The following is a 26,236-nucleotide window of genomic DNA, read 5'->3' on the forward strand; positions in this document are numbered from 1 at the left end:
CGATCAATAAACTATGTTCCTTTATCGTTATATAGCCTACTCCTATCATTCTGCAGCTCACCCAATTGCGATTTATTTCAGCCTTTATGAGAGTATGGAGAAGGCAATATTGATTGCTTTTATTTTACATGGCAACGGAGCATTCGCGGCACTAGGGGGTGGCAATGCTGCGGAGAAGCTAGGTGAGTGTGAATGACGTAGTCAATCATGCGCCATACCTCGAAGTCTCGCATACTTTGTACACTCGAGGAACAGACCAACTCAACTGCAACTACTTTATGCAGTAGCTGCGTTCATAATTTCACGCGGCAAACTCATAGATAGTTCGAACATCTCTCATAAAGCTATTTTAAATTACACTGGTCTACACGATTTTTGTGCCAGGATTCCTGTGGGTCATGTTAACCTAATTGGGGGCGCTGAATCCGAATCTGGTGTTATTTTTGTTATGTCAGGTCACGTTTTGGAGATACTATATATTTCGATTTTCACTACTTTTTTGGAGTACTAAAGTAGTATAAAACTACTTGCAGTACTTACTGAAGCTGATAGTTTTCAGACTACTTCCACTCCTACCTGAACAGTATTTTGGATAAACTATTTAATTTTGCAATCTGGATTTTGAAAAGTAAAAGGTAGTTTAAGGAAAATATTGCACCACTCTCAGTTTCAATATCATTCGCGCTGCGTGACATAGCCCCTGAAGCACAGTAACTGAATATATTTCCGAATATTCTACCGATGTGTAGTGTCATTATAGACACTTTGCGTTAATCGAGAAGATACACCTTGCGAATGCGTATGCAGCCATCTCCGACTAACTGCAAAAAGTATGCGACCACCCCCCACCCCCCCCCCCCCCCACCCGACCAAATATACTTAGAGTTACTGACTTTTAGTACTTCGGAAACCCTTCGTTTCGTCTTCCACTTGAAGTAGTTTCGACAGGTCTTAGAAATTAGTACCTCTACCCATTGGCGCCGACTTACGAGGTTACGAGGTGGCGCAGCCATCTCGTGACCACATTTACGAGGTGGCGGCCACCTCGCACAAAATGCTCAAACGCCCAAGTGATTTGTGACCAGTAATTTGTAATATGGCGAATCGATGCGACCTCGTTAGAGACGTCTTCGATTTCGATACGCGCACGTGCCAGGCGCGTAGCCACGGGGGTTTCGGGGGTCGAACTTCCCCATTTGAAACGCGAAACCCCGTCATTTTGAAATGATCATTTTAACTCTAATATTCAGTTGCAATTCAATAATTGTGTAATCAGTGTTCCGCGCGGCGTATTTGCGAGAAACGTGTTGTCAATTAGCGAGAAGAATCTGTCATGATCTCCCGCTGATATGGTCGCGAAATTAGGTCATTCATTCCCGTGAGCGTGGCAATCGTCGCTAGCCTGATTTATCGCGTCTCGATCAAGCCTGGTTCCGCAGGCTTCAACAATCGCATCTGCAATAGGCCCAGTTCACACTATATCATCGCTTAACTGCGCAATCGAATCTGCATTGGCGGCTTCGGCCTGGTGTGCACAATATCATCGCTGGCCTACGCAATAGTATCTGCAATAGACCTGGAGTGAAAGAGATCATTGCTGGCCTATGGCCGAACTATCGCGTCTCGGGCCTAGCATGCTTTGGCTCCTATCTCTCGCTGGTTTCGAGACAATGCGGTCGAGTTTACGCTAATTAGTGATTGTTTTATGCCATATTGATTAAAAAGTGACATCGCGATACTAATTAACATCAAATCGCTGCAAACAGACTTTAACGTGCGAAATTGATTCCCGCTAATACTTAAACGTAACAACCAGAAGATGTGTATCATGTCTCGAGTTCTGAAATACGACAAAGGTTTGAGATCGGTGCAATCAAGTTCGAACATTTTGATTGCGAAAACTGTAGCCGAGACTGCGTAATACGCGCGCGTATTTAATTGTTCACCAGTGACTCGCTAATTGATAACACTCCCGGACTCTTTGGCAAGCATATCATGCGCCTAAAATCGTCGATACGAAGAGATTATATGATCGCCATTTTCCCATTTACACATGTACTTGACCCTAATTGTATTGATGCTATATTGGTAAATAAGAAAAAAGAATCCGATCCCCCTAATTTTTCGACTGGCCACGCGCCTTGCGTGTGCTGAGAAGCGCCATCCTAGATCTCCTCTGCCGACCAGGCGCCCAGATATACGTTCTGCTTTTCTGAAATCTAAATTATGTGCACCCATATTCGTTTACAAAACCATTCATGAGCTAGCTAGCGTCGTGATAGGTAATCGCAGCGCGGAATTTTGGGTGTGTTGGTGTGTGCCTGCAAATTGGAGTTCATTTCTGCGCAGATTCGTTTCTCTAACGAGGCTTGTTGCCAGTGACATTAATCGGGAAATGCAGCAATACAGCCTGAACACCGATATAATGAGAAAACAATTGTCGCGACGAAAGCTACTCAATATGGTGTCACACTCAAAACCGATTCGTGGCGATACTGATTAGATTACACGCTTTCTCATTTGCCATCATCCATATTTCTTGTTATCTACTTGATACATTCGTACTACGAAATTATCGCACAAAGTCATTTTTCAGTCTTCCTTTCATTATTAACGTGATGCATCACAAGATTAAGGGCGGCACAAATTCTGATTTTATTCGATTCGTTTGAACAGGGAACCTTCTACATTCCGATAATAAACTTGATTGCTGGATGTACTCGTATCGAGAACAACATTATTGAATATTAAACTATTAGGCATTAGATAGACAGTCGCGGCATGCGTCCTGAAGTGGAATTAATTCTAGCCCAAGGGTGGCCAACTCGCGGCCGTTGAACTAAATTTGTGCGGCCGTCAACACGTAATTCAATTAGTATGTGTTGGCGGCCGTCGACATGCAGATTGAATTTACGAATTGACCGATGTACTCCCGAAATGCTACGCGAATTTAAATCGGGAAAATGCACCAATGTTTTAATCATCAAACAATTGCCGCGATGCGAGTTGGTCAACGCGAAGCAAGAAACCGCAAGAGATAATCAATGACTGATTGGCTGCGCGATTTCGCGTTTGTAATCATCATTATTGTATCATTGCATCATTATTGTATATAAGTATTCGAGAGCTGTCGTGTGGTACTTGCAAGGCCAGTGCGTAGTGTTGTTTCGTTAGTCACACTGGGCATTTCGCGTGAATAACATTGATGCAACTGCAGATTCCGTCGGACGGACTGGTAGCGCAGGCCGCAGTTACACTTCAAATGATCGTACCGTTTTAAGATACCATTTAATAAACTCGACTGCATGGTTTGATATTAATGAGTGCAAGGCCGATAATAAAACGTCACGCGAATGGTTTAACTCTGCACCTACACCAGCGGCATGCAGTAAAGTGCGTTTTCGTGCGACGATGACGTCATCGATATGGAACAATTATGACGTCACAAGACTTCGCCACCTCGTAAAAAAATAAAAGTCGGCGCCTATGCCTCTACCTATAATTGAGTACAAATATAAGGCGTTACTTGTTCTACTTAATGGGCAACGCCGATCAACTACTCTGGTTCATAGAAAAATATAACGGCAAGTCAGAAACCGCCAAAATGTATAAGCTTTTTATATTTAGAACTGACGTTTATTCATGCTAAACAGAAGCACGAAGCATCGAAACCATTCAAAAACATCTTTACAAATTAACCGATGCTCATCTCTGGCTCTGTTCCAGCATATAAAACATTTTATTCGGTGTATAGGCCGCATTATGTCCTATATCGAGACGGATCGACTGTCCTGGAACCGATGGATATTTATTTGTATTGTGAAGTACCACGCACACGCACTTCAGGTTTCGTGCTGAGCTGTTAGCAAGCAGTTTCAATTCGTCTGGTTGTCTATAATTGACATTGCAAATAAAGCCATTTATATCATGGCAATAGACCAAAAGAAAAACAGTTCAGAAACAGCTTTCCTTGGTTCCGATGAAATGTCACAGTATATGGAAACTGGAGAAAAACTAACATGACAAGGATAAGTACAGGCGGAGATTCATGATGATAAATTCTTTAGAATTATCATATGCACTTTTTTCTTTTGATAACCAGACATCCTGCGTCTTCATGTTTCAAAACAATCTACACAAATTTGAGTCATGTGCCCGAGTGAACAATTCTCTTCTACATAATATACGAACAATATAATGTTTATTGTTTGCAAACTTTTACGTTTTACGAAAGAGCAGTGTACTGTCACAAAATGCATTGGTCGATTAAGGAAACAGGACACATGTATAAAGATGACGTGGGGAGCTAAATTAAGTATGGAGCTACAAATCACAATCTTTAAGAGGAGTGGTAGCCTATATATAAAGGTGATAACTGCAACCGACCTAAAATTGTTGCGTCCACATATAAGTTTATGGGCCGAAAAGAGGTCCTGATTGAAAGAAGAAGAGAACCAATGGATTCAAGTTCACCGAAAACTCACTTATTCTGTTCTATATCAACCCAAGTTTCATCATTATATATGATTTCAATAACAATATTTGATCTAATGCTGTTGTACGTTCACCGTAATGTCACTAACGAAAGCAGAAATTTGATTAATTTATGGAAATGAGAAAAAAGTACATACCGAGAACATTTGACGTGATAGAGAAATTCTGACCACATAATCGGATTCAGCAACCTAAAATTAGCCTGAATCAATCATTAAGATTTATGGCGCGAATTTATTTTGAAATTTCTAGATAAGTGTTATAGGTATCATTTGCGCTTATGCTGTTGTTGTTTATGATGCACAAGGCCAGACATGGCAATATAGGTGCCACTCCGAATTCATACTAAGCAATGGTAATAATGGCAAATATCGTTCAATAAAGAAGTCAATGTTCAAGGGTGCATCATAGTTATCTCTTTCTTTATCACTTTCTCTCTCTCTCTCTCTCTCTCTAAGCGTCAAATACAGACAAAAATTATGGTTCTCGAAAGGCTAGACAGGATGACGAATGGTTAGGGTCCCGGTGGTGGAATCCGGCCTTTTACCTGAATATCCAGGAACTGAGCTGCATTCCTCAGATGTGAACTCGAGTCCGAAAGTTGCTTTCTATCTGATTTGAGTCCGATGACTGGTACAAATGTTATATCCTTCATTAGTCATGTATGATCATTCTTTCTAATAGGATCATACAATGCTGACGTGGATACAATATCGGTCAGCGGCCTGTCATCGGGTGGATTCATGGCGGCTCAAATGCACGTTATAGAATCAAAAACGTTTATAGGTGTGGGGATCATAGCCGGAGGTACGGAAAACGATTTCGTCCTTGTATATAGTATACCGAAGTGAATAATTATTCTCCATCAGGGCCTTACGGCTGTGCCAAAGGACAATTATCCACCGCTTTGAATGCTTGTATGTCTACACCGTCCATGATTAACGTCCCGGGACTTGTTTCCAATGCAAAAGAACAGTCATCAGCAGGAACTATTGACAATATTGACAATCTCTTGAACACAAAAGTGTATATGTATGCAGGAACGCAAGATACTACAGTACGACCAGGCATGGGATGAATTCACAATTACAATGCAAAATTATAACCCACTAACATTCTCATGTCTTCAGGGGTTATGGATAAAACCGGAGTATTTTATGAATCCCTCAACGTGAAACCGAGTAATATTTTGTACAAAAACGATCTCGTGTCTGTACATGGATTTGTGAGTTGATGTTATGGAGAAAGCATAAAGATAGAATTATAAATAAGAAAATATATTGCAGCCAACGATGGATTACGGTACCGCATGCAACAGAGTCAACCACGACGAGTATATAAATGATTGCAACTACGATTCAGCATACGAACTTCTCAATCATATTTACGACTCAACTATAACGGTATTCATTTTATGGATATATCTTGCGCTAGCCAGTACTGGATACTGAATGTCACATTGTATTTTTTTTGTATTTTGATATAAACTCCTCGATGTTTGCGAGATAATTTGGTGGTTCTTAAGACATAGTTACTTCTTCATATCGACTGACTAATTTTCTGTCTTGAACCCGTCGGGAATGTGCAACAGTAAAGAATTCGTGTCAGAAATGTCGGATCCAGTATAGCGGTGACGTATCACTTCGATATCTTAGATATCACATAGATATCGATTATTCGAATGGCACTTTCTTGAAAATCTCCCAGCTGCAGTTCGATTACCGTGGCTTTATGAAGAAATTGCTGTTGCCAAATGTTTTTGACACTCCCAACTTAAATTTGAGACCACACTCAGAGCGACGTTCCCCTCCAATTTCTGTTACATGTCGACGGCAACCCTTTATACCTCATTTTCTTGAGGTCCACTGGTTGAGAACGACTGTTCTATAATGTAACTTGAGAGTGCTATACCTGCAGTCCTGCTTACTAAGGAGGATAGCCATTTCACTCAATAGTCAAAACATTGCAGAAACCAAGCTACTCTTCAGCATCCGCTGGTGGAACGCTCATAACTTTTGATCAGAACGAGTTCGTGGATGCATTATCTGCATCGTCTATTTCTATGGACGACATCGGGTATATTTTTGTTCCCGATGCGTGTGCTAGTGGAAAAGGTATATCGTGTCAATCAAATCAATTTCACTATTGAAACTATAGCATTTCCTTCTCAGAGTGCAAATTACATGTGGCGTTTCACGGGTGCCAACAGGGCGAGACTTTTATCGGAAACAGTTACGCAATTAATACTGGATACAACAGAGTGGCGGCTCTCAATGACATTATCGTGCTGTATCCACAGGCAACCACAACGGCTATAAGCAATCCGAACGGATGCTGGGACTTGTGAGTTGTTCCATGTATATTCTATAAGGGTCTGATTATGATATCGTTTTGTTTGGTTATTTTCGTAACCGCACGAGTATCCGTGATTTACCGTGATGCTTTACATTACAGTTGGGCGTACACGGACGATAACTATGGTAAGCACTGAACATGCGATATGTTTTTGGTCGCTAGGTCGTTACTGGAATTTGTGTGTTTTTGCCGATGTCATGCCTACCAGCTTTTCACAACGGAAAACAGATCAAAGCAGTTATGAACATGGTAGCTAGAATTACGGAGGGTGCTACGGGAGCTACCGAGTCTCCGACCCCCATAACAACAACAGTATTGACGACTACGGATAAAAGTGGGTTAACTGTACCATACTTTCTTCGTGATATGTGTGAAATGCATCTTATTATAACAGCATCGACGTTGGCAACAATATCCACAACTTCAGGAGCGCACGGAAACGGCCTACTCGGTAACAATTCCACATCCACATCTTACCCAGAACAATACCATTGTAGCCTCAAAAATATGCGCTATAATCCCCTGGATATCTCTATTTTGTCGTTGGAGTCCCAACAAAAACGTCTATGGACTGATTGTTGTGACACAATATCACTGATTAATACGCATGTTCTGTACATCAATTATGTAATTTTGAGCACGTTGAATCTATTCGTGCCCATGTTCGGTTGCAGTTGAAGATAGGCCTACAGAACTGCAAGAATGAAGCAAATGTAATCCCTGACGTCCGACCATAGCCTAAAAGTAGTACCCAAGCATCGTATCATCATTTCTTGGGATGATGACGAGCCACAGCGCCGTTATCATTTAATTATAGATATGTTATCATTCATGACTTGTATGGGTACAAGCCTATTTGCCGACAGTCCACACTGTAACCCGAAATAGCCAATATAGCCAAGCATCTTAGTCACGTCGCCACTCGCCATGCATCGATAAAAAACGACTTCGCGGGAGACATGGAAAAAATTTCCGGATGCCATTGAATGATGCTGACATACTGTATTTTGTATGTAGAGAGTTGCATGCTTACATTTGTCAGGTTCCTACGGAGCCGACGTATCGGCGGTATCAGTCAGTGGTCTCGCATCAGGGGGATTCATGGCAACTCAAGTTCACGTGGCGGTATCAGACAGAATTATGGGCGCGGGAGCTATTGCTGGAGGTAAAATTCTCAGACATATTGGAGAAACTGACAATAACAATAATAGTCGATTAGTAGCGGTAGCCGATATTGTTGCTATTGTGATGTCAAACTGTTCAAAATTTGCCGGGCTCCAGCGATACGCACATGATACCAGGTCCATATAACCGGCCCATACATTATCTACACAGGCCCCTACTATTGCGCAAGGAATAACTTGATGACAGCGACGTCTTCTTGTCTGTACGCGTCGTATGCGATTAACCTCAACACAATTTATTCGGACACCGAAAATTATGCATCTGCTCAAGACATACCAGCTGTGAATAACTTGGCCAACAGTCGAGTTTACTTGTACAGCGGCTCCAAGGATCTGACTGTAGCCGAAGGTATAAGCCCTTGCTTAAAACATATGCGTATGCTTATATGCATCATTCATCGCGGATATTGCTGAAATTGTTTTCTTTTGTATTTGTTGCTGCCAGGAGACGGTTGCGGACCATAGTTATTAGGGATGGTGTGAACGTGAGGTTCACGTTCGCGTTCTGTGTGTGAACCTCGGAAGTTTTGAGGTTCGCGTTCACAACAGAACCTTGGTAGGTTCTGCCCTGTGAACCTTTTTCATATGTTAAAACCTTTACTTCATTCTAAAATCTTTTGTTCACATTTATTGCAATTCAACTGCACACCACTCTATGCATGGCGCTGGCAGCATAAACAATCTACACTAAACGAGCATGCACCTTGACAATCTCAAAAATTTTACTTGCCTTGTTACAAAAGTTTGCTCGAAATATCAAGCTTTCCGTTTGTGAATACACTACATGTAGTCAGCGAATGATGCCTATTCACCCAATCAGTGAGAGTGATATCGTTTTCTGGTGTAGAAATCTAGCGGGCGTACGGGTCAATCATGACTTCATATGTTTACTGTATCACAATAAGCAAATCCGTGCAATTAGGGTGTTGGCTACTGCTGTATAACTTGTTAATGGGGTAATGTCGGTAGCAAGTATAGAAACCCGTTCAGCACTCTGCTCAATATCCACGTATAACAATACTCAGACGCCGAAGACATTGTCCGGTCTGGCCTAGACCGTTCAGGCGTAAGCTTTCGCTGGCAAGTCCGCATCGAAATTGTTGGCAAAGAGACGGGAGATATTGATTTTATGGGATTATTATATCATTGCCTCAGTTGATACATTTAGCGACGTTTAAAACGTCAATATGTAGGGCCTACTTCAGCATTTTGGCATTATGTGGCACGAGTCATCGCTAGGTATATCGTGTACATTAATATAGTCTATCACTTCATTGAAATATAGGGTTTAAATTAGCAATATGACGTCACATGACGTCACGAGGTTCACGTTCGCGTTCACACAGAACCTTTCAAAAAGGTTCGCGTTCACACGAACCTGAACCTTTCAGAGGTTCACACCATCCCTAATAGTTATGTTAATTGTGATACTGAGATATTTTTTCAATTTATATAGTTCTAAGCTTGAATGAGGCTTGAGGTCATAAGCAATTCAGATGCGTCTATAACTGAATCGCATTCGTAACAAATTTTGCCGAGGAAGAACTTGTTCTTCAGAGGGCGTCGAAGAAGGCGATGCATAGTTGCGAATCAGAATTGATGTATTTTATCAGGTGTGGTCGTAAAGGCTGCTGAATTTTACAACCACTACCTTGCAGACGTCCGTACAGAATATGACATCCCTTCCAGAGACGGTTTCGTAAGTATATGTTGGTACCAGACATGGGGTGATTACTTCATGAATGTAATCGATTGCGATTACGATTACTTCTGAATCACGCGATTACGATTACGATTACGATTACAGCAAAATCGGGAAGTAGTCGATTACGATTACGATTACATTGGAAAAGTAATCACGATTACTCACGATTACATTTATTTTGTATCGTAGTAGTTATATTGGAAGACAATACATGGATTGCGCCGGAAAGGCCAAATGATATAACAACTGTCTTTAAAAAAAGATGGGACGTTTCCTTGTTACGTCATAATGTACCCATTTCCCATTTGATAGAGGACGGTTTATCGCACCGAGTGATTTGCATTCTTGCCAGGTCCATAACTGCCGCACCCCTTAATTCCCCAATAGGGTGGGGAGCGTGGTTGGAGGGGACTCAAAAGCATTTTGTAAACCAACATAAATTATAGAGCATTTTCGAGAGATTTCATTAACTTGGAATTTCTCTTTGAGCTTTGCGATTTAAATGCCTCTAGAAAGCTTGATTTTGAAATGCATACGTCTCCCCTTCAAGAATTAAAGCATGCATAATTCATAGTAATAGGCATTTAGGGTTCAGTCAATACCGCTCCTCGACACATCCAAAGACATATGCAGTCTCGGCCAACATGAGACCCCACGAAGTGTGCTATTAAAGAAAGACATTGGCCAAAACTTAGGGTATGTGTCCACTGTTAATAGCCGCGATGGCTGGGCGTGAATAACAGTCCATTCCTTCCAATCTGAGCCCACGATGCAATTGCCACCCGGGCACCCACAGAGCATTAGACACGACAATTTGTGTGTGCGTCTCACGCAAGTTTTTCTTTTAGTCTGCAGTTTGGGCCACTACAATCAATATCTTTTTGCTATATAACAGACCGGAGGTCACGAATTAACAACATACAATAAAGTAATTATTGCAAGACACCAGATGTTATAATTATGAATTACCCCCCCCCCCCCCCGCGCTCTTCAGGTAAATCTGACCATCGGGCGCTGAGATAGGATTAAAATGCAATATAATGCAATTACCAATATTATTGACGAAATTAAATCTTCAACTTCAGAATTGACTACCCTATGGGGGCCCAAGACCAAAGTTTGGCTGAGGGACGCTTTTGCTGTTTTGATCCTGATTCTAGCTATAACTATGGTTAACATGGTATATAAGCCGATGGCTATGGCGGCAGGTCCAAATGCTCAGTAAAGAATTATGAAATAGCGACCCGTTTTGAGTAGAATAATATGAGAATAACAGAAAGTGAACAAAAAATTCTGCCTTCAACTTAATGTAGATAATGTAATGCAAGCTGCCATTACGAGAAACGGCAAAACAACGGCCCAGTTTTGATGATATATATCAACAGCTGTTGATTTTAATGCTTCGTTGTGGAAATCGTAATGTTTTATTTGGCGAGTACAGAATTTTAAACCTTTGTCTGCTGTGCGTTCGTACCATATAGGCCTATTGCTCGCCATCCAGCAACGGTGAAACTGCATTTAACTATAGAATTGGAACTATTACATTCTATAGTTTAACTAAGCATAATCAAACATCGATACAAAACTTGCTATTTTAACTTAGGCAGCAGAGAGGTAATTATGATTAATTATCATGATGCGAGGTAGTGGCGTCTGGAATGTATTGATAAACCGATATACAGTACGGTGGGTTTTCTTACAATCACACTAATGTGCACCGAATATATATTTACTATGTGTGGATACTTCCTACGCAAAGACGAGCAAAGCCAATAGGCTACCTCTGACGTAATAATGAGCAGTGGCATTTGAAAATCAGACGTTTGTTCTCTCAATAACTGGTATAATATCTATTCCTTGTTCACGAGTGTTCAGTTTATGTCACAGTCCTCGTACAAATAAAAAGTAATCGTTCTTTCACAAAGAAATCGATTAATTATGGGAAGTAGTCGATTACGATTACGATTACTTCGAGATTTTTTCGAATGTAATCGATTGCGATTACGATTACTTGAAAATGCTGTAATCGTCGTAATCGATTACGATTACTAATCGCGATTACCCCATATCTGGGTACTAGGCTGCTCGCCACCGCCCTTATGCAATGTAGCGTTATTTGATGGGACGGTTTTCAAATTATCACTATTTCAATTATACGATACCAGTTCAGAGTTACGCTTATCGCCGCTTTATGTGATTTTCGCACTACGGACAGTGAGTGCGTAGGTGTACTGTACAATGCAGCATACAATGTACTGGTGTACAGTACCGCAATGCTAATTCGCCACCGGTGATCCTAAATTCGACGACATGGCACGATAGCCAAGGCCATGATGATAAATTATTACGAACATCGTCGTTTGTATCTATGGTTGTGCATAAAATGAATATGTATACAATACGTGTTCGACAAAAACAAAAGATCGCCTAACCAATTGGCCACCTAGGCTACATACCTTTTCATCAAAACTAACATTAAAATTACAATATCCGATTCATTTGTATGCATAGCTCGAATGTTACGCTATATACTTGTATTCATGGAATATTATTCACGTGACAAATCACGAATATGCGTCCATGTTCGATTGCACGGCATACTGAGCTCCCGCAGAACTCCACCGAGCAATCGAACAGCTTCAGCTATTTTTCCGAGCTCGCAGGTGCGTGATATATTATACAGATAACTATTAACTAACCTACGTAGGTTAGTTAATGCGCCAGTATCGCCAATCGACAGGCTCCGTTGGTTTCAGTTGTACCAGCCGAATTATCTAATTTTACTATACAGCAGAGATGAGCGGATTTGAAATTTCTATGTCTTAATCCAATCCAAATTCTAATCCATAGCTTTTTCATGTTCAAGTTCATGTCCAATCCTAATCCGATTCCAACTGAAAATTCAGAAAAAATACTAATTTATGCGATGGAGGGATTCGAAAATTTTCTTTCACAACCAACGATTCACTTGATTCAAGTAACTTAGTAACCATAAGTACATTAATAACTGATCTGAATAAAGTTTGTCGCCATTCGCCACACGACATTTCAATCTCCCTGAAAATAGGTAAATCCAATCCAAATCCTAATCCGTTCCGAAAAAAATGTCTAATCCAAATCCAATCCAAATCCGACAAAATTTCACAAATCCTGTTTTTTCAAAACCTAATCCTAATCCATGCTCATCTCTGCTATACAGTCGCATCTGGTGACCAAATCAATACGTCAAGGACGACATTCTGTAACATTAACAGAAGGTGTCACCGGGGCCTGCGGTAGGCCCCGGTGTCACCTATTATGGCAGGGATTCTCAACGTTTTGACTTCACGGTACTCTCTAAAAGGTCAAATTTGTTCGTGGTACCCTAGCACTTCGAGTAGGCCTATCCTATACACCGAGTGTAAGAATCCGGAAGCTGATGAACAAAAAAGGGGCGACAACTCACGTCATCAATGTTCAGCGCCGGATTGTGATGGCGGTGACGTTGTGGGCGTCAAATTCGCTCAACTCTGGAGTGAACCGTTTACGTACACGATATACCTAATGACCCTGTCCCGGTGTAACCACAGACTACGCTGCAAACAGCATCAGAGCGAAAATCATTGACGAAGAACCATATTTTCATCTAGCCAACCGTAAACAAAGGAGGTCCTTGTGGGATGACAAGCACAAATGGTTTGAACAGCTGTGAGTTTCTTGGAGCTTACCACATGTTGAATCACATCTACGGTGGAGGTCTAGTGGTAAGTTAGCTCTCTTACCAGTTAAAATAATCCTATAGCTTTGAAACAGGGTCTCATATAGTATATAAATGTATCGTAAGGATATGGTAGGGAGGTCATGTCAGATTGTACATCAGTGGTTCTTAACCTTGCGATTTGGAAGGGGGGCGGAAACGCTCAGGGGGCGATATGGGGGGCGCTGGGCTCAGGGGGGCGGTATGGGGGGCGCTGGAGAAAATGGCTTCGCAGTAGATGATGTGGTGATAGGACATATCCTTAATGAGTATTCAGAGCAAATTAACACCGAAAACTCCGTTACATATAGCCTTCTAAATACATATAGGTTTAATTGTCCATGGGCACCTAAATGACTGACACCGAATGTTCCTGTCTTGGCAATCTGAACCCCAGAAGACGAATTCTATCTGGCAGGGAAAAATTATATGGCAGTGAAGAAATACCAATCTGAAATCGTGTGCGTCTTTTAGTTTAGTACGATTGCGCGACAGGGATATTCCTGTTGGGCAATATCCCCGTTGAGCGATTCTATATTTTTTGATATTGCAGACAGGGGGTCACGAAATAACATCATGCAACGAAGTCATACCAATGGGTTCGCTCGCCCGAATATGTTTAATTATTAGTAACAGGCCCTACAGTTTCCAAGAAACCTCACAATGTTCGCTTTAAGTTTTGATGAGTCTGCGCACACTCAACAACTCACTGCGCTGACCCCTGGACAACAGTGCGTATCGACTAAAAAAGGTAATAACTTCGGATTTGTTGTGCGCAACTTAGATTTTCTGTGCGCAGAGACCGTGTCAGCACTGCGCACGTGCCCAGCTTAGAGGGAACATTGCACCTCACCCAGCTCTACCGGTAAATGTGTTTACGTGAGCAGAGAGAGGATAAAAATTAATCTCAATTTACATGCAATTCCAGATGATATTGACCAATTCACTCATTAATTAGTAAAATTTTTCGCGCTTCGCGCGACTAGGCAAGAATAGCTACCTCAGTAAATGGACACCCAATGTAGATATCTAACAGGCTTTCAGCACATAGAGAACAGCCTAATGGGGGTCTGGGAGTGAAGTCCCCCGGAAGCTTGGTTTATCACCCGATGGGGGCCCAGGACCAACGTTTTCGTTTTTTGTTTGGGGGGTGGCTGACAAAGTGCTGTTATGACCCTGGTAACGAATAATTGTACCTGCGGGAACGCCCGAATATGTTTAATTATTAATTACGTGCCCTTTATCTCCCTATACAACAGCTCACTCAGTTTATCGCGACTTATATATGTAATTACCACCTATTCATTCATGCATTATAGAAAATTTTGGTACCTAGGGCGACCAGGCCACACAAACTTTGCTGACCCTCGAAATCACGATAGGGGGTTCGTGGGGGCGAAGCCCTCAGAAGTTCGGTTTATCACGCTATGGGTGCGCAAGGCAAATCGTTTTTAGGGGGTTGACGAAGTGCTGTTACGGCCCTCCCTCTTACTCATTGTCTTTATTACATTCCTTACATTATGAAGTTGGGGGGGCGCTGGAGCACGATAATTTTTGAAAGGGGGCACTGGAGGAAAAAAGGTTAAGAACCACTGTTGTACATGTACCAGTGTTGCGGTTGCTTGAGTCACGTTTTTACGACTTGACTCGTACTGGGGATTTTGCGAAATCTGGAAAGGAAAGGACGAGGTTATTTTTGTCCTTGATGTTTTTTGCGGCATGTACACCGACTCACGATACACATACACACGTTCTATGCATATATGCATATTGCATACCACGAGTGCAGACGCTGCTGGACAAGGAAGTGCAGATATAGCCTTTACGGCTTTCTAAGTCATGCACCACCCCTCCATGCTATCCCTGTAATGCAGGGGTGGGCAAACTTTTGAGCTCGCGGGCCGCATTCAAAATCTGAATTCATTCGCGGGCCGCACTATATAAAATTAGAATTATAAACCAAAACGCAATATTGATATTTGATTATATAGTGAGGACATGGAGACAATATATGTGCTATTTAAAGCAAGCCAAATATTGCTTTGATGATATCTAACACGCGTCTGAAACATACAGTGGCGAGATTTCATAGGCTGGCGGACCTCAATAACCATTGTCAAAACTATACAGATGAAAGTCGGTTGGCCCGATTCTTAGAACAGGATTGAAATATAAATCTGTGAGGAGCGATCTGTTCATAGATTTAGTAATTCCACTTTTGGCTCAGTTCCAGGACACACAATGCTGACAGCATCATAACCATGTTAGCTTCAAACACGCTTGTACTATGTGCAGATAAAATATAAATACCCCCATTCTACGCATACAGACAACGAATCTACCTAAGACACGTCCGAATCGTTTTTTATAAGCACATCACTGAAATAATTAAAAATGAAAATGAAGTGGCCAATCTGAAATCCCACTGGTGATCCAAATTATCTCGATCTCGTTGCAGCTATCCCGCTGTGATATTAAGTATTTACCTTGGATCAGTGGTTCTCAAATTTTTTAAAACACGTCCCGCCCCCTTATGATGGTGAAAGATTTCGCGCCCCCTTATCGTCATATCACAAAACGCACCCAGGATGCTAGCCAACCTAACGGGTAGTTTGAAGGCATGGAAGGTTACGACTGTGGATGAGAGATTTTGAAATATGTAATTCAGACTTAATACATAGCAACAACTATGAAACGGATGAAAATCGCGCGGAGCGCGAAAAAATTTTTCAGTTGAGCTCAGCTTCGCGCCCCGCTTCAGATGCTTTCACGCCCCCCAGGGGGGCGCGCCCACCAGTTTGAAAACCCATGTCTTAGAATTATCAAGGTGAAATATACTAAGAAAAAGTTAATCAAGTCCCTGCATTAATTCAATTTTTAGTACGCATTTTATCAAAATTTAAAAAAGTTTTTTTAGACTCTCGCGGGCCGCACAGAACGGCGTGGCGGGCCGCATGCGGCCCGCGGGCCGTAGTTTGCCCACCCCTGCTGTAATGCATGAGCGCCAAGCAGGGAAGTCATGGATACCAGTGTTACTAATCAGGTCCTTGGTCCGACCCCGCCGGGAATCGAACCCACGTCCTACCGATCAAGAAGCCGGACGCTTTACCATTACGCTATCTTGTCGGTTTGGAATGTTTCACGAGTTGGCGACCAATTTTCAAGCCATCAAATAATACTTCACGAAGCATTTTGGACTTCTCTGTCGCACTAATCAACATCAATCCTGTATTTACTGGATTACATTTCCATTCATTCATTCCATTCATGATATAGTATTTCCGTCAGCAGCGACATCGCAAACACAGAGTAGCTTTGGCAAGCCCTTAATTGCAGTCAGGAGACATTGTTTTTCAAAATGTTCTAAGAAACCTGCTGAGGTTGTTTAGCCCTGATTTGTGGTACTATTTGTTTTGGTTACATTGGACTGCTCCAAAGTATAATTAGAACCGACATTTTTGAGTAGCACGGTGGTATGTCCCACCGCTGCGACACCAGGGTTACTGTAGCGGTTCCAAAACTTTTTTGGCTCATCGTCCCCATTATATGAGCAATGAACATAGTGTCCTATATGGGGTCGACACAAGCAAATCTCACCGCTCAGTGAAATTGGTCTACGTCACACTTTCCATTTGGCTGAAAGCAATTTAACGGTATTTTTGACCGGCTTGCCGAGCATCAAATTTGACAAAACGGGTATCAATCGAAAGCTGCCGCTGTAATGATAACGAAAATAAAAAAATTATTTCGCTCGTGGCGCTGGAATCGCCATAATCAGCCTCGAATTTTTCATCGTTATGGAGAGTGGCATAGTGACGGAACAATGCTGTCTGGCGAAACGAGAGCGTAGGTCAGGAGCAAATGATGGCAGCACGGTGAGAGTGAGTGCTCAGCCGGCGTCGCGGCAATGATACCTGTATTACTTCTGACGCAAACGGTCTCCGGCATTCAGAGAAATCCGAAAGGTGATTGAAAAGTGATAAACCAAATTCCAACGTCACCGTTTAGTTAAATCTCATATATTCCTGACAAGGGCTATATAGGCCTAATAGGCTTAGTAATAGAGCATTCCAGTGAAAAACAAAGGTAAGGTTTGGTGGTAACATTTTGGAATCATTTGACTGGTCCGGTCCTATAATCTATACCTATATTCAACACACATAACCTGCTGCATTCGCGGGCCAACTCCCACCCTTACAGCTCAAGGAAAGGCTGCATGGTAATGTGTGCTCACACTTAACCAAAGCGACTATAGAAAGTATCGACACTCTCCATCAACAGCGCAACGTGTCTCTGGAGCCCTACACAACAAGCGGGCTAAGTCAATCGATATCATAATAATCTGACATAGCAATGTACCTAGACCAAGGGCGTCAAACATACGGCCCGCCAGGTGATTTAATCTGTCCCGCAAAGCAATTCTGAGTAGACTCAAAAATACTATTCAGAATATTTCTAAGATATTTAGTTAGAAATTCTTCCATTAAATAATCTCTCAAGACAGCAAATGTCGAGTATGATCATCGTCCACGTTCATATGCCACATTATAAACATCCGGCAGCGGACTTGTGGTTTCACTGTAGTCGCTATTAGGAACTATAGTCGGCGACATTGAAACCCAATTCCGAGAAGGCACAAAAGTGTACCGACTGAGTTCAGAGTGTTATGGACAAATGGACTGAAAACTAGATATTCACAGAAGCGAAAACGCCAATACGAAACCGTTATATGCGGGATACATAGAGAATATAATAGTTATACAGAAGTATAAATCAAATATATGTGGTTGCACTATTGTATCACTTTTGACTCAAAAGGTCCCCGGCCCCCATAGAAACCCGAATTGCGATTCAATAATATTTGACGGTGTTCAAATGTCCAATCACCGTATTTCTTGTGACAATTCGGCTGTTTGCGGTACAGGTGTTGCTGTAATTGAATCGGGTTCGTAATATTAAGTAGTATTCTAATATATGCTTGATTATAAAGTATTCAATGAAAATCAAGGGTATGAATTTCGAGATAACATTTTGGTACGGCCAGCGAGTGATCTGCAGGTTTGAATCCGGCCCGCGACGCATGTCGAGTTTGATATCCCCTACTGAGACGGAAATACCTCTAAGTTGAATGAAAATGCGCGAAAATTCGTAGGGCCCTAATGCATTCTGTGGACGCAGTTCTACCCTTACAAGTCAATGAAAGGCTGGTAATTTGTGTGCTCGCTACTACCGAAGCGCCTATAGAAAGTATTGACAGCGCAACGTTTCTCTGTGACGCGGTTGTACTTCGAAACACAAGATCATTGCCCATTGTCGCGACGCCAGCTGAGCAGTGAGCACTCACTCTCGCCGCGCAGCCATCATTTGCTCCTGACCTACACTATCGTTTCGCCGGACAGCATTGTTGCGTCACTATTCGAGGTTGATTATGGGGATTCCCGGGCCACGAAAATAAATTTATATTTTCCTAATCAGTACAGCGGCAGCTTTCGATTGATACCCGTTTTATCAAATTTCATGCTCGGCAAGCCGGACAAAAATTACCGTCATTTTGCCTTCAGCCAAATGGAAAATGTGACGTAGACCAATTTCACTGATCCGTGAGATTTGATCGTGTCGACACCATATAGGACACTATGATATGAAGCTCAACATATCTCTATTAAATTGCCGTAGACTGCTATACGCCATGAATTGTACGGCCTAACAAACAATATCCTAATCCGTATATCCCATGATAGTTATCTAAGGAGGTATATTTGCAGTTCAGTTTATTGTGGAAATATTATTGCAATGAATATTATAACCTCATTTTACTTTCAAAGGAACCAGACTACACTGGCCCTTCAACTCTCAATGGAGAACTATACGTGTTTGAGCAAGCTGAGGTCGCAGGCCTGTCGCAAGCTTCTGACGTAGGCTTTGGCGAAGAAGGCATAGTATTTGTGCCTACGACATGCTCTCTGGGACAAATTTGTAAGTATATTTCCAATGAATGACTGCATTCCAACTCGTACGCCGACACATAAGTCGTAATTCTTCGTCCCAAATTCGTATTTCAGGTTTAGGCAGAAATTCGCAAACAATAGCTATACATGTGGGCTTTCTATAGTGGCTCATTGAGCGGCCAGAGGTAGACTCTAAAATCTCGGTACTTCTCGCGACCGATACATGAAGAGGATTATTTTTATTGGGACCTGTTGCTCAGCATAGCCTTTTCCAGGAATTCCAGTACTTACCCGTCTAGTTAACCTGCCTACACCAATGTTCTTCAACCGGTGTCCATGCACGGTGCACCCCGGGGTGCACCTTAATAGACTTGGGGTGCACAAGTACGAAAGGTGTACACTAGGGCCGTCCAAAAATAACTTTTTTTCTGGATTCCAGCCATTCAGTGATTAAATTGTCTGGTTACCCTAAAAAACGCTGCACACCAAATTTGGTTCAATTCTAACAAGTATAGGGCTCCGCGGATCCAATTAAAATTTTTAATTTATACAGGAAAACAAAAAAATAAAAAATTTCAAATTTTTCTGTCAACCCTTGTCTTCAGAGACGATACAAAACAAATTTGACTCAATTCCAACTAGTAGAAGCGGAGTTATTGGAGTTTTTCGTTGATAATCCTTGGATTATCCACTAATCAATGATGATCCGAGAAATATCAACAAAAAACTCAAATAACTCCACTTCTACTAGTTGGAATTCACTCAAATTTGTTTTGCATCGTCTTTGAAGACAGCTCAACAATTTTATGAGGTTGACAAAAAAGTTTGAATTTTTTTTTTTTTTCGATTTTACCTAATAAATTAAATTTTTTAATTGGGTCTGCGGAGTCTATACTTGTTGGAACAGCCCTAGTGTACACGGGCGCATTACAAACTCGACAAATGAACCCTAGAGTAGTTTTTGGATTCCTTTGTAGTTTACATAGACCTCTGTTCTAAAGGGTCCATGACAGGTCACCAAACTCTGAGATTAATCCGTGAATCCTGTATTTACGGTCAATTCTTGGATTCAATATTTCGGCGATTAGGTGGTATATGATGCTTTCGTTTGGGGTAGGATTTTCGATAGTATTAATATGCCGTGAATAGGAGCCGTTACCTATGAATTTAGAACACTGACCAGGCAATATCCTATTTTCGCCTAGAGGATTTTTCCAGATTCGGTTCCTTTTCTATTCAATTCAATTTATTGCATTCGGATGCATAAATCGATGTATAAGAAATATTTCTCTAACGAAAACCCCTGGTGACAGAAGAGCTTGGTAAGCCGTGACAAACCACTCTTTCTGCGTGCAATGCAAGATATCTGTGTGGCGTGCAGAGGTATCTAGATTTATCTCGGATGCGTAATTTCTCACAATGATTTTCTATCCCAAGGACTCCGATTGCCTAGCTCAGTGCCAATATGTTAACATGTGAGTGGCATCAAATAAATTTCTTTCGTCTATCCCCGATATGAAATGTATCGGATGTATAGTCCCTGGAAATTTTGTATCATTTCCAGCTTGCCGCGTCCATGTTGCTTTCCACGGGTGTAAAGGCGGTGACGACGAGATTGCAAAGGATTTTGCTACTGACGCCGGCTACAACGAAGTCGCCGCATTGAACAACATCATCGTTATATATCCAAGAACAAAAATCAATTTGCTCACGAACCCTCAAGATTGCTGGGACTGGTAAGAACGCTAAAATATAGCCAAGTCAATAGTCATGCCAGATATTACCGGGAATGCGCATGTCGGTTTCCACGGTTTGTAGCGGATTTCGAGGTAATCAATCATCGAATATGGATTTTGGGCGTTTTTAAATTCTAGAGCAGTGTTTTTGCTACGCTACGCTAGTCTAGCCCCAAATTTACCCCGAAAGAAATTTACCATAAGGCATAGCATGTGTAACTTTGGGCTACTTATGTAATACATGGTCTACTATCGATTCCTTGTGCTCAAAATGAGCTCTGGTGAACACTAGACTGAACTGAGTGTTAAAAGCTTAAATTGCTTATAAACTGTGAACTCTCATTCAGTATTTCTGTTTCCTTCATTTGTTGATTGTAAATTATTGTAAATGTTTGTTTGATTGTTTTGTTAGGACGTGGGTACCGTATAAATGTGTTGGTTACATTAACATAGTAATACCGAGAATGACATTACCGAGAGAGACACGGCGGAGAATGTACATTACCGAGAACGAGATCTATCTAAGATTTGGTACGAGGGTTTCGGTAATCTCTACATCTGTCATCAAAATTCATTGAATTTCAACTTACTCTCAGTGGCTGTGTCACGAAAATCTGACACAAAACTGTGATGAAGCTTGCATCGTCGAGACTAGTATTGACTATAAAGACTTTTGCTTAAGATATCACGCTCGCTTCGTCGATAACAACACGAATATGAAGACGACATTGCCAATATGAGAGGCGTAACTTGGTCGTTCATCGTTAATTACCGAAATCGAGTTTGAGAACACCCGCGTATCATGTCACAACTAGGGTTGTGTTTAAAACAAAAATCAATTTAAAACAAACACGATTAAAACAAGGCCGTTGTTTAAAACATGTTTATTTTTTGTTTTTCTAAGCCATGACGCCACTCATATTCAATTGCGACGTCATAGCGGATTGATATTCACAATTGAAAACATAGGGTAATTGTAGCTCCTGTGACGAAATTGGCTTCCAATCCTTGATATATACGGACCAAAAAATATCGTTCAACATCGTCTGGCATAGAGGTCGACCGATATTGATTTTTGCAGGCCGATACCGATACCGATTATCGACACACTCACTAGGCCGATATCATGTAGGCCGATATTAATATGGAAGGAGCAGATAACTATTTCGCCAAAAATATTATAGATAATAAGCAAGATGGCGCTTGTACACGCCACAGAAACTGAACAACAAACGAGAAAACTGAAATTAAAAAGAGTTATTGTTGAATTGTGCACATTCATTGAAATTTGGGATAATCCAAAAAGCAAAACCTGATACAGAATTGCAGATCAGTCCAGTAGGCTATATAGCGGTACATTGTAATGCAGGAAGAATAGTTTCTCTGCATGCTCACCCAGTTAAACTTGTCCTGCAAGTCGATTTCTTGAGATTCAGAACAGGGAGCATTGAATTTCCAATATTTTTGATATTTTTTATGTATATATAAAATATCGGTCACGATATCGATAATCGGGAAAGTTCCAAATATCGGCCTCGATAATCGCCCAGGTCGATAATCGGTCGCCTTTTTGTCTTGCAGCGTTTTGACGGTCGGTGGTCATCATCATCAGAACATTCATTTCGTACCAATGATCTATATCTACGTGCTATAGCTGTTGAACCGACTATTTCGAAGGTTCCAAGCATCCCATATCGTATACGTCGATTATATCGGGTGGTAATCGTCACCCGTAGGCTCATACAACATGTATTTGGAAAGTATTTACACAATTATGGCATAATTATACAACTCAAGATACGCACTATTTTTAAAGGGCCTTTGTTTAAAGCACTATTTAAAACATTAAAAATTATTTGTTTTAAATGCAACGCTATAGTTACAACACACTTTCTCGTATTAACGACTGCGTGCACAAACACATAGCCAGTGTCGTACGTAACTGGTTTTGCTCCTGCACCCCACACCCCCCTCACCAGGTTAGTCGTCTTGACCGCGACTTATCACCGGCATTTATTGTATATACCACACCTAGTGCAAAAATTTTCAACGATTCATGATGGAATCGATCAATATGATCGAAAATTGAATATATGCTGCTATCATTGTTTCATCCTCCCTGCTCACATAATCATATTTCCCAGTAGAGCTGAATTGTCTTGGAAACTGTAAGGCCCGTAAATAATAATTAAACATATTCGGGCGGTATAATATTAACTTCATTACATGATGTTGTTTCGTGATCTCCTGTCTGCCATGTAAAAAGATATTATTCACTGGCAATTAAATTTTCCTTGCGGTAGGCATTTGTCTTGTGGGGTTTAGATTACCAGCACAGGAACATTCGGCGACAGCCATTGAGGCGCCTATGGACCATTAAACATACAGGCAGGGCCGTAACAGCACTTCGTCAGCCCCCCCAAAAAAACTTTGGCCTTGAGCCCCCCATAGGGTTATAGGCCGAACTTCTGGGGGCTTCGCCCCCCAGACCCCCCTCCCGCGATACCCTGTTTACCGCTATTTATCATATTGTTGGGAGTTTGTTTAGTGAATGAGCTTTTGTCGCCTAAGAGCGCGGAGCGCGGAAAATTTCTAGAATTCATGATTGAATTGGTCAGTATGATCGGGAATTGCCGATCGTTCTGGCACACTTCTTTGGAGTCGCATGTTATATGGCCTAAAACTTGATTGTATGTCTTGGTGGGTCGAGGCGCGGTAATGGCCCAATACCCAATAATAAAGATTCATGGCTACTTGAACCCCAAAATTTTCAAAAAATTGCATAAATTTTCAAAAAATACTCCATGATTTATGCTAATTCACGAAAAAATTTTGGGCCCCCTTCGAGCTCGGACCCCCCAATTGGGGGGTTTGGGGTGCGACAGTTACGGTGCTGCATACAGGCCTATGTGTAGATATATCGAGGTTTTTCGGTCAGCATACGGGCAGTCGTTTTCGGCCAATTTACGAAATAATTTTGGGCCTCCTTCGAGCTCGCCTCCCCCAATTTGGGGGTTTGGGTTACGCCAGTTACGGCCCTGCTGATAGCATTCAGGCAAACGAATTATGCTCCCTTCATATTAGCGCATCAATGGCGTAGGAAACAATACCTGACAGCACTTGGGCCGTGCGTCGCATCTCGCGAGTGATCTAAATTTCATCATTTTAAATGCCGCTAAATATTTCGATTATTATCTCGGTAATGTCCAATTGTCCATTCTCGGTCGTGTAAATTCTCGGTGATATTATTCTCGGTTTTCACCCGTCACGAAATGTGTTGGATGTGTTCACTAACCCCTCCTGTCAATTTACCTATGCTACTCGATCCTGTTAGAAGTGAACAGATAATCTACTTCTCCGCAATAAATATATATTTCGACTGAAGATATATACCTCAACCCCGGTGGATCGCGTCAGGATAAATCGTTCATCAGAACAAAACCACTGAAAAACAATTTTCACGCAACACTGAAACATTATAATTGGCATGTATTGCAAATCTTACTCTGTTGTTCACTTTCAGATACCAGCTCATAAATGCGAGGCTCCACCTTGGAAAGTGTCATCGTATTGTTCAGTAGAACCGCAATAGCGTGATACCAATTGCTTACAATAACAAATGAGCTTATAAATATTTCAGATAGAATCGTGATTACAGAAGGACGGGGTTTCGGTTTCGAACCCTCCCCCTGGTATGCCACTGGACACGACGTACTACCAAAACAGGCACAATTCGACCGCTGATATGGCCTAATTGTCTGCAATCCATGATCGCTAAGATGGGTGTATCATCAGAAATCATATGTAGGAGTTGAGTGTGTGTCTTGACATTCAGGGAACCCTGAGACTGGCTCAGAGGGAGCCCCTAGTGTTCCAGGGAACACCGTCGGTTAAGGAGCACCATTCTAGAATGATGACATGAATTATAACTATATAGAGCCATAAATGTTATTTTCTCAACGCTTTCTTTTCTAGGTGGGGATATACAAATAGAGACTACGGTGAGTTATTTTGATTGCAAAACTTAATCCAAACAGGATGAAATAATCATAATCATTTTCATTGACAGCGACTGCAAGTGGTGAACAGATACAGGCTGTGATGTCCATGGTTGACCGCGTAACTGCTCCATAAGTGAATTCCTGAATCCGTGCACAAATTTCCAGGGGTGTTATAGAGGTGTATGTATAATTGTCGACGCAATAAATTAAATGAAGAAAATCAGTATTGGTACAGAACACCATTCAAAATAGTTTCCCGAGGAATCCTACGTCGTTTCGTCTTTTCAGGACCTCCTCCATCATCTGTGTCGTGGCCGTGTTGCCATTTGTCGGCGTATTTTTCAGTTTCTCGACGTATTCCTTCGGTAATTGGCGTGATACTGCCCCCTCTATGATTACAGCCAGGTATTGCGGAGAAGGACTGTTCAACTTGTCTGTTTTGTCGACCTGTTCGTACACTCGACAGGTCTTCGACTGTCCCGTTTCATCGACCACATCAACTGTAGAATGTCGATACATACCAGTCAAGACACCTTCTTGCTCGTCAAGAATAGCCTTTTCTGTTTCGTCAATAGTCCAGATTACTCCCCATATAACCGAGCCTTGCTTTGGTCGCAATGTCGCAGAACCACCCAACCAATCTGACGAGCAACCTCGAAACTCTATGGTGAAGTTATCAAGCCGCCCGATCCCCTCCATTGCGACTGATCTGCACCTCATCCCGATTTTGTATTCTGTTAGATTACTGGCGTATCCAAAATAATTGAACCTAGCCATAGCAGCATTCGCAATATGACTTCTTGCAACCTAAAACGCTTTTGCGCACTGTCTCACAAACCGCTTTCGTTGTTGTGATCTATTTTCTCATAACGATATTCTTTATTGCAGTGGTTTCCGGAGAGGATTCTTAATTACTCAGTTGGAAATGGGCTACCTAGCTAGTACAGTTATATTTGCACAATATATAACTGAGCCGATGTTACATATACGCTGAAGTCACAATGACAGGATGACATTAGTGTTTAAGATTTATCTCAATGGAGACCTTATTCCGCAGACTTGGGGCAGAACGACGTT

At 41.7% G+C, this 26,236-nt stretch overlaps 3 protein-coding genes across 6 annotated transcripts in view; 1 reads left to right on the forward strand and 2 right to left on the reverse strand.

The window, feature by feature from the left end:
- Positions 1–26,236, reverse strand: part of LOC145437257 (single-strand DNA endonuclease ASTE1-like) — a 533,921-nt gene that overhangs the window by 196,370 nt on the left and 311,315 nt on the right. The window lies entirely within an intron of this gene.
- LOC145437254 (poly(3-hydroxybutyrate) depolymerase-like) lies at positions 33–25,382 on the forward strand. 2 transcript variants are annotated; one of them, XM_080314446.1, is made up of 18 exons: positions 33–182; positions 5,179–5,301; positions 5,364–5,561; positions 5,625–5,719; positions 5,781–5,897; positions 6,464–6,608; positions 6,666–6,837; positions 6,949–6,974; positions 7,058–7,183; positions 7,244–7,300; positions 7,892–8,014; positions 8,185–8,382; positions 9,647–9,732; positions 13,368–13,481; positions 19,300–19,450; positions 20,987–21,158; positions 25,134–25,159; positions 25,228–25,382. In XM_080314446.1, the coding sequence occupies exons 1-18, from the start codon at positions 95–97 to the stop codon at positions 25,290–25,292; spliced, it is 2,082 nt and encodes a 693-aa protein (XP_080170572.1). In that variant the 5' UTR covers positions 33–94; the 3' UTR covers positions 25,293–25,382. The 2 variants fall into 2 exon arrangements, with proteins under 2 accessions (XP_080170572.1, XP_080170573.1); XM_080314447.1 differs by lacking the exon at positions 8,185–8,382.
- Positions 25,156–26,161, reverse strand: LOC145437269 (gamma-glutamylcyclotransferase-like). Its single transcript, XM_080314465.1, has one exon. It carries the CDS (start codon positions 25,934–25,936, stop codon positions 25,403–25,405), a length of 534 nt encoding a protein of 177 aa, XP_080170591.1. The 5' UTR covers positions 25,937–26,161; the 3' UTR covers positions 25,156–25,402.

This window comes from Botryllus schlosseri, chromosome 4 (genome assembly GCF_051294905.1).
Source record: "Botryllus schlosseri isolate E-star chromosome 4, Bs_hap1, whole genome shotgun sequence".
NCBI classification, from domain to species: domain Eukaryota; kingdom Metazoa; phylum Chordata; class Ascidiacea; order Stolidobranchia; family Styelidae; genus Botryllus; species Botryllus schlosseri.